The 8,857-nt window shown below is 52.8% G+C and overlaps 1 protein-coding gene across 1 annotated transcript in view; it reads left to right on the plus strand.

Annotated features, from left to right (window-relative positions):
* Positions 1 to 8,857, plus strand: part of CD5 (CD5 molecule) — a 23,008-nt gene that overhangs the window by 5,869 nt on the left and 8,282 nt on the right. Inside the window, exons 2-4 of the mRNA XM_011368589.2 lie at positions 5,189 to 5,227; positions 7,415 to 7,717; positions 8,209 to 8,271. Of these exons, the coding sequence (XP_011366891.1) occupies positions 5,189 to 5,227; positions 7,415 to 7,717; positions 8,209 to 8,271 (405 nt within the window). The remainder of the gene's footprint in view (positions 1 to 5,188; positions 5,228 to 7,414; positions 7,718 to 8,208; positions 8,272 to 8,857) is intronic.

Consider the following 8,857-nt stretch of genomic DNA (forward strand, 5'->3'; position numbering starts at 1 on the left):
TTCCTGGGGCTCCAGCCCCCAGGCTGTCCTGGTGTGAGCCCAGTGCGATTCTCTGCTGTGTTCTGCCATAAAAAAGGCCCCTAATCATAAACCAGCCTCCTCATCTGCGGGCTCTGGCTGAGAAACAGAATTTAGGCCCTTGTGATCTTTGTCTCTCTGACGCCCTGATACAGACACAGGCTGGACAGGGCTCCCTGACGAGTGTCAGTTCTGGAAATAGGGGTTCCTGACCTTCTGAGGCAGCCCATCATCCAGAGACGAGAGGAAGGAGAACCCAGCATGCCCCCAAAGGCGGTCAGACATACGGAATTTGCTGTAAATCGATGAGAAGTTCATGGACTACTAGGGGGATCGTTGTTTATGGAAAAACAGACCATCTGACTTCAACCCACACAAAATCAGTCCATCGCTTTCCTTCTCTGGGGTATAGAGATGGCAGCCCCCGTCGGACGAGGCTGTCGGGATTGACACAAGGTCTTCCGTGACCACCCCTCGCCCGCCCTAGGATCTGCATGGGCTAAGAGTTCAGTCAGTGTTCTCTGTTGCCGTTGCAATCATCAGTAATGTCCCCTCCCTCCCTGCACCGGGATCTGGGTGCCGGGTGGACCCACAGCGGGCCATGTCCTGGCCTCTATGTCCTTGTGTAGAGGGGCTGCCAGGGCAGGTGCCCGCGGACCCAGGCAGGGCCTATGTCAGAGGTGGGCCAGCCCGGGCTTTACAAATCCTGGCTCCGCTGAGTACTGTACAGTGGTACTGATCATACAAGCTTGCAAATGTTCCTCTGCGATTTCAACCCCCACCCCAAATTTGTAAATTTCTGGCAAACATTCTGTGCAAATCCTGACCTGAATGACTAAGGAGGCTATTTGTAATCTTGACGCATCCCGCCTAGTGTGAAAACTCATGTGTCACTGCAGAAACCCGCCTAGTGTGAAAACTCATGTGTCACTGCAGAAACCATCCTATGTTTGAAGCTGGGGCTCTCCAGACCCAGGGCAGGGTGACGGGAGGCTGCCTCAGGGGCGCTGGCAAATCAAAAGGGACAGGCCACTGCCTGGGGCTGGCGGTGACATGGCTCAGTATAGCCAGAACGACCTATTTTTCAAAAACATCTGGATCTTGGGATTTTTTTTTTTTTTAGAAAGCAAAACAAAACAAAGCAAAAAAAAATCCTTAAAAAAAAATTGAGCCCCCAAATGTTAAACACTGCACAGAGTAAATAAAACTCATCCATGGCCTAATGAGGCCTGCTGGGTCGTGGTAGAGATAGTTAAAGTGAGAATCATCTGGAATGCTGGAGGGTAAGAGGACGGGGTGGGGGGGCGGGGGATGAGCCTATAAATGCCTCGGAGCTGCTTTCAGGAGTTCATCCAACTCCTCACAGAGACCTCATGGCGCAGGCAGGGTCAAACTGATTAAATCTCTGCAAATGCAGAAATGACACAGAGGGGCTCAGGGAGAGCCGGTCACGTGGCCTTCTAACCCTCTCTGGTCCTGAGCTTTGCCTGGACGTGGCCCGTCTAAGCCCTAAACCACAGGGCTTCCAGGGGCGGTTGGCGGGGGGAGGAAGGGGCCTTCAGAGAATTCTCATTCCCAGCCCCAGCTGCTGGCATGTCGTTGAGGATGGCGGGTTAGGAAATGTCATGATGCTTCTGTGCCTCATGTCCCTCGTGGTCACCAGGTCTCCAGGCTTCTGTCTGCAGCAGAGCCTCAGGCCTCAGGCTGCAGGCAGGGGCCAGAAGGGTAGGTTATAGTTAGGAGGGGGTCAGAGAGACCCCAGCACAGTCTGCCAGGTTCAGGGGAAGGATGATATTGATCTGACCTCTGAGCGAAGCAGCTAAAAGAATGAAAATAAGCTGTGGGCAATCAAAACCTGAACCTCTCCCCGCACAGACAGAGTAAGCACCGTGGATGCCTGCAGGTCAGGCACACATCTGTCTCATCATCCACCTCTGCCCGCCCTGCCACCACTGAGATACCTCAGGAACAAAAGATTCTAGGCCATAGACGTTAAAACCAGGACAAAGACGAGGCATCGCGGACTCTAGCCTCCTCATTTTACAGACAAAGAAACTGAGCCCAGAGAGATTGAGCAACTTGCCAAGGTCACACAGCAAGTTTGTGGAAATGGCATGTTTCACTGACTGAACAGAATCACGGCTTTCATCAGGTTTGCACAGCAAGAATATGCGAGACTTAGTGGAACACGGCAGGCGGCCACAGCCATCCCTCTGAAAGAAAGGGAGGCGGCTTGGCCCACCCGCCAAAAAGCGCAAATGCTGTGCCAACTGGCCTGACCCCAGCGCTCACCAGCTGCTTGGGCTGGTTGCTTAATCTCTCTCAGTTTCCTCATCTATAAAATGGGGATCAGAACAACAGTACCTGTTCCAGAGGGCTGTGGCGAGGCTTGAGAGTTAATGTGTAAAAATGCCTTGTGCGAACTATGAGGGTGTTGATGATGGTGCTGGTGCTGGTGCTGGTGCTGGTGCTGGTGATGGTGATGGTGCTGGTGCTGGTGCTGCTGCTGGTGCCGGTGCCAGTGATGGTGATGGTGATGGTGATGGTGATGGTGATGGTGATGGTGATGGTGCTGGTGATGGTGATGGTGATGGTGATGGTGATGGTGATGGTGATGGTGATGGTGATGATGATGGTGCTGGTGCTGGTGATGGTGATGGTGATGGTGATGGTGATGGTGCTGCTGCTGGTGCTGGTGCTGGTGATGGTGATGGTGATGGTGCTGGTGCTGGTGCTGGTGATGGTGATGGTGATGGTGCTGGTGCTGGTGATGGTGATGGTGATGGTGATGGTGATGGTGATGGTGATGGTGATGGTGATGGTGATGGTGATGGTGATGGTGCTGGTGATGGTGCTGGTGCTGGTGCTGGTGCTGGTGATGGTGATGGTGATGGTGATGGTGATGGTGCTGCTGCTGGTGCCGGTGCCGGTGATGGTGCCGTGGTGCTGGTGATGGTGATGGTGATGGTGATGGTGATGGTGCTGCTGCTGGTGCCGGTGCCGGTGATGGTGCCGGTGATGGTGATGGTGATGGTGACGGTGATGATGATGGTGATGGAGGAACAAGACAGGAAGCACTGCTCTGCTGAGGACAGACAGGCACCCAGAGGGAGGCAAAGCCCTAGAACACATAGATGCCTTTTCTCAACAGAGCACTTTTATTTTTTAGAATTTTCCTCAATTCTCCAACTTGGTCAGTCTTTCTCAAGTGTGCTCTCTGAGCAGGTCCTGGGCTCTTCTGTGTGACATCTGCCAGGAGGGTCAAGCCCAGTCCTTACCCCTAGGGCCATCAGGGTCTGGAGGCCCAAGCACCTTTGGGTCAGGGCCTAGGTCGTGTTCATCTCTACATCCCCAGACTCAGCACTTTGGAGGTACGAGCGGTGGCAGAAAGTAGAAAGCACGGGTTTAGGGGGCAGGCCTACGGTTCGAAGCCAGGCCTAGCCGGTTGCTGGCAGCGTCACCCTGGACGCGACACCTGTCCTCTCCCAACATCTATTCTGTGAACATACTCAGTGCACACTGTGGAGCTGTGGGAGGTGAGCAATGCCATCTGTCAGGGGCCACCCAAGTGCTGAGCACACGGAAGGTGCCTGATAATTGGTAGTTTCTGTTAATGATGGATGTTGACCGAGGTGACTTTGGGAATACGAGGTTCCCGAGTGGGAAAGGGAAGTATGAACCCTATGACCTGGCTTTCCAAGCACCCAGGACAGGGATTCCTCCCACTGGGGAAGCTCCCGGCAGGCCTCCGTCCTGCCCGCACCTGCCCCAGGCCCGGCCGCCACCACGACCGGTAACACCAGCTCTGGGCTCCGAACGAGGGCCGCCCATGTTAAGCCTTTTACATTTATTATTTCAGCTCCATCTCACAGCATCACCATCAAGTTTGTTCTCTTTTTGTCCTCATGCTGTGGATGAAGAAATGAAGGCTCAGGAGAACTAAGCGCCTCGCGCCCCCTTAAAATTCGACTGCTGGTTCAGAAGCCTCGGGCAAGAGCAGACTTTTAAAAACATACCCATTATTTAACGCTCCGCAACAATTTCTCAAAAGCAGCTTAAACACAGCCATTTACTTCATAACGTGGTCGCCCTGACCCAGCGCTGTCCCCAGCTCCCAGTTGAGAAGTCAGTCCAGGAGTCAGACAGATGGCAGTCATCTGTGACTGACAAAGCCGTGCGGTGAACACAGAGGGTGGCTTCTGAGGACACACAGGCTTGCCAGCCCACCCCATCCCCACCTAGATCAAACCTCCACCCCAACAACAAATGAGATAGCAACAGGCTGCTCTGTTGAGAGACCCCCCACTTCTTACGACGGGGCTGGGAGGAGGCGGAACGTCCCACATGACCCTCATTCCTACTGGCTGGGCCCAGGCAGGAGCTGGGCCAGAGCAAGGCCAGTCCCCTCCAGTCCTCTCCACTGGGACTGTGGTCTTGGCTCTTTTGCCAAGTGGCTTCACTGCCTTTGAAGTCTCTCTGAATAGAAGTCTCTTTGAGCTTCGATTTCCTTCTCTGGATAAATTGCTGTCGTTCTTGTTCTGTCTTGGGAATACTAAAAAGTAGCGACGTCATCTTGGAGGCCCTTGCCAGCTCGTTTTATGGCTCTCTAGAACTATGGAGTTCAAACTTTCTTGATTGAAAGCGACACACAGGATGTTTTTTCTCTGCAACCTAATGCACGAAAAGTGGTCTTTAGCCTCAAAAGGCCTGGCGCATTCTGATCACCTCTATTCCAGTCCATTTCACTTTTTAAAAGGTCGATGGTTGCATCACTATATATATTTTTTTAATCGATGCTTTCAATACTGCATATTACCACAAAGGGACAGCAGGAGGAAATCTAGGGGGGTGATGGAACCGTTGCATGCCTGACTGTGATGATTACACAGGTCTACATATGTGTTAACATTCATAGAATTATGCACTAAAGGAAAATCCGTTTTACTGCATGTACATTTAGAAAGTAAAATTCTAAAACAAGAAAAAAAAACTGATGGTTGCAACCCGCTAAACTGATTTTATGACCCACCTAGGGGTTCCATAGTACGAACACCTCTGCTTCTGAACCCCACAATCATGGCGGCAGGCAGAAAAGGCCGTTGCTCAGCCTGCGGGTGGAGAAAGCGAGAGGGACACTTCACTTTCTGACCCTGCTCTCTCCTTTCCACAGTCACTTCCTGCCTCGGATGGCTTAACTGGTTGGACTCAGGTAAGGAGGTCTGGGGCAGAGGTGAGGGAGGGTGGGGAGCAGAGCTATGAGTTCATCAGGTTGTAGGGGGTCCTGCCAATTAAGAAACTGGCAGCTCCACCAGAGTGAACCCCACACCAGAAAGAGAGAGAACCCCACCACACGCATGTGCACGCGAACACACACGACGTTTAAGAAGCCCAGGTGCAGGTACCTGCCTGCAAATGCCAGTTCTCACGATAGGTGTTATTATGACCCATTCGCCATGCACAGAAAACATACTGGCCCGTAAATGCACCTCGCGAAGTCCTGCTTCTTACCTGGTCCTGCCAGATGCTCCCTGGTGGAAGATGTTTGCTGCCGAGGCTGCAGAGAGAGACTGCAGCAGATCGTAAAGTGTGTTGAATATCCTGCCTTTGAAGTTGGGCTTTAATCCCAGAGGCTACTGTTTCCCAAACAAGGTTCCACGGAACACGTTGGACAAAGGATGGGTAGCACCCCATCACTCACTGGAGAATGACAGTGTGACACTAGCCTAGTAAAGGCTCTGAGAAGTCCTGTAGCAAAGAAACCTGTTAAACATTTAACTCGGCAGTTCCCAGACTCATTTCACCACAGAGCTCTCTTTTTCACATTTCCTGAAAAAACATCATGCTGAATATATTTGGGGACAAATATGGCTGGAGAGTCTCATGAAGTCACCTTGCAAGCAGAGGGGGCCTTCGGAAGGCCCTGCACTGGGCCCTGGAGCCCTGCAATGGCATCTGAGCTCTAGAAACTTGCTTAGAACCTGAGCCCCAATTTCTCCCACCTGTAAAATGGGGAGAAAACCTCTTCCCTGGTGAGGATTCAGTGAGTCAGCTTGCTGGAGGGAAAGCCACAAACTTTCTGCCGATGTCAAGTATGGGGACGAGCCTCCTTGACCTCTAACTACCCAAGGGACCTTGGCCAGCCCTAGCCCTGTGTGCTGGGCCCTCATTTGTGGGAAGAAAAAGGCAGCCTGACCAGCAACTCTTGACCAGGGAAAACCTCTACCTCAGAATCACTTAGATAACCTTTTCGCATTTAAAAATACTTTTCTTGAATAAGTAACACAGCTTCCTGGCTCAGAGACTAAACGTATATACGATCTCATTTCCATCTCTGTCTCTTACCTGTCCCGTCCTTCCCTCCCCCTAACACCCCGGAGAATAACCACATTTATTCATTTCTTGCATATCCATCCAGAATGTCTTTATGCAAATACAAACATACATTCTTATTTTTTCCTTCGTGGAGCTTTAGGAAATCACACAAGTTTGTGTCCTTACCTATGACCCAGGAATTCCACTTCTACTCTCTCAAGAGAAACAGGGACAGGTGCCCACACAAAAACAATCGGTACATGAATGTTCATAGCAGCCAAAATCTGCAAACAGCCCACGTGGCGAATGGATAAACCGCAGCACATCTACACAATGAAACATTATTCAGCAACCCAAAGGAATAAACTGCCGATTCCTGCGGCAACAGAAGAAACCTCAGCCACGGAGCCAGACTAAACAACCCAAGAACGAACAAAAATGCCCAATGATTCCGCTTAAATGACATTTTAGAACAGGCAAAACTAATATTTAGTGACAGAAAACAGACCAGTGGCTGCCCGAGGCTGGATTCAGGGAACTTTCCGGATGATGGAAATATTCTATGTCTGGAGTGTGGTGGTGATTACAATCGTGTACACACTTGTCAAATTCCATTGAACGATTACCCTTAAATGGGTGCATTTCCACTGTATGTAAATTGTACCTCAATAAAATTGATTTTCAATTAAAGAGAGGAAAAGAAACAGGTGCCAGGCCCCATCTGGAATCTGTTGAGACAGAATTTCCAGGACTGGGGCAACTCTGCTGCACAGTGCATGCCGACGCCCCCTTGCCCACTGCTCTGAGTTCCTCTCTGCTGAGGTCTGAGCCCCATCCTACCTGCCCAGCTTTCGGGGGGCTGCCTGGGTCAGGAGCAGCCCCAGCCTGAGCCCTTCCAGAAAGTCTCTGCAGTGTCCCAAAGGAGGAGCTCACAGGAGCAAGGTCAAGGCAGGCAACCTGTGGGGCGGAAGGGTGACTGGCTGGGTGTTGGGGGCTCAGACAGAGGTGGGGGGTGGTCAGTGAAGGGCTCTCATGGAGGGTCCTTCCCTGCATGACCCCCCACGGCTACCTCTTTGATCCCTAGGGTCCCTGGTGAGACTAAGCGGCTCCAACTCAATGTGCCAGGGCCAGCTGGAGGTCCATTTCAGAGACACGTGGCACACAGTTGACAGCCGGAGCTGGGGCCTGAGCTCAGACCGCTGGAAGGACCTCAAGCAGGCCTCCAAGTTCTGCCAGAAGCTGAACTGTGGGGAAGCCTTGAACCTCGGCCACTTCCCTAACTTCAACAGTCCCCAGAACCATATCATCTGCAATGGACCACTGGGGTCCTTCAGCTGCAACTCCAGCAAGGCAAACCAGAGGGAACCTCTGGGCCTGATCTGCTTAGGTGGGTAACTAGCTCGTCACACGGGTTCCTTCAGCTCAGGCGTCAGCCCCGAGGAAGCCACCCAGGGCCTGTGATTCGGGGCCTGAGCAGGCAGGTGGATGGGGGTCCCTGATTTACAACTACATCCTCCCAAAACATACACTGGTGGGGACTTGGAAGGGGAAGACTGGTGGTGGGGGGGGGGGATGTTGGCACTTGCACAGAAGGATAAAAAGTTCGAGGACCTGGTTCTGCTAACCGCTGACTTCACTGTCTCCTCTTAACCTCCATTTTCCCCTCTGTAAAATGGGTTGGTACCGCCCACCTCACAAAAGGCTTAGAGACAAAGTGTCGGTCAAGTGGGCTTCGTGGGTTAAGTGGTACTTACGTCATGAGTTCCAGGTCCTTCTCAACACTGCCAGTCACCCCAGCCCTCTCCATCCTTCCCTTCTCCCCACCCCCTCTCCTCCCGGGGGCCCTTGCCTCTTCCTCATCAGAGTGTCCCATTGCAGAGCCACGGAAGACAACTCCTCCTCCCACAAGCCCACCGCCCACAACCACCCCCGAGCCCACAGGTAAGAGGATGCTGAGGCCCCCTGGGGGTAGGGTGTCGGATTAGCAATTAAAAACCACAGGATGCCCAGGTATGGTTGAATTTCAGGTAAACATGGACGGTTTCAGGAGAAAGACATCCGTGAAATATTTGGGACCTCACCACTTCCCAGGGCCATCGGCTAGTCATTCATTGGTCCTGGTGTTGAAGTCAAAGACCCAGGAGCGAGGCGGGTACCCCTCCGGGCTGTCAGCATACAGACCCACGCTCCTATCCCCTCTCTTCCCCCAGCTCCCCCCAGGCTGCAGCTGGTGCCAGGGCCCAGGGGCCTGCGGTGCGCCGGCGTGGTGGAGTTCTACAGTGGCAGTCTGGGTGGTACCATCATCTACGAGGACCAAGACAGAACCCAGAACCTGGGGGACCTCATCTGTGCGGCCCTCCAGTGTGGCTCCTTTCTGAAGCACCTGCCGGAGGCCGAGGCAGTGGGGACACAAGGGCCGGGGGAGAGCGAGCCCTTGCCAGTTCGATGGAAGATCCAGAATGCAAGCTGCGCCTCCCTGGAGCAGTGCTTCCGAAAAGCCCAGCCCTGGGAGTGGGGCCAAGTCCTC

Source organism: Pteropus vampyrus, unplaced genomic scaffold (assembly GCF_000151845.1).
Source record: "Pteropus vampyrus isolate Shadow unplaced genomic scaffold, Pvam_2.0 Scaffold144, whole genome shotgun sequence".
NCBI classification, from domain to species: Eukaryota; Metazoa; Chordata; class Mammalia; order Chiroptera; family Pteropodidae; genus Pteropus; species Pteropus vampyrus.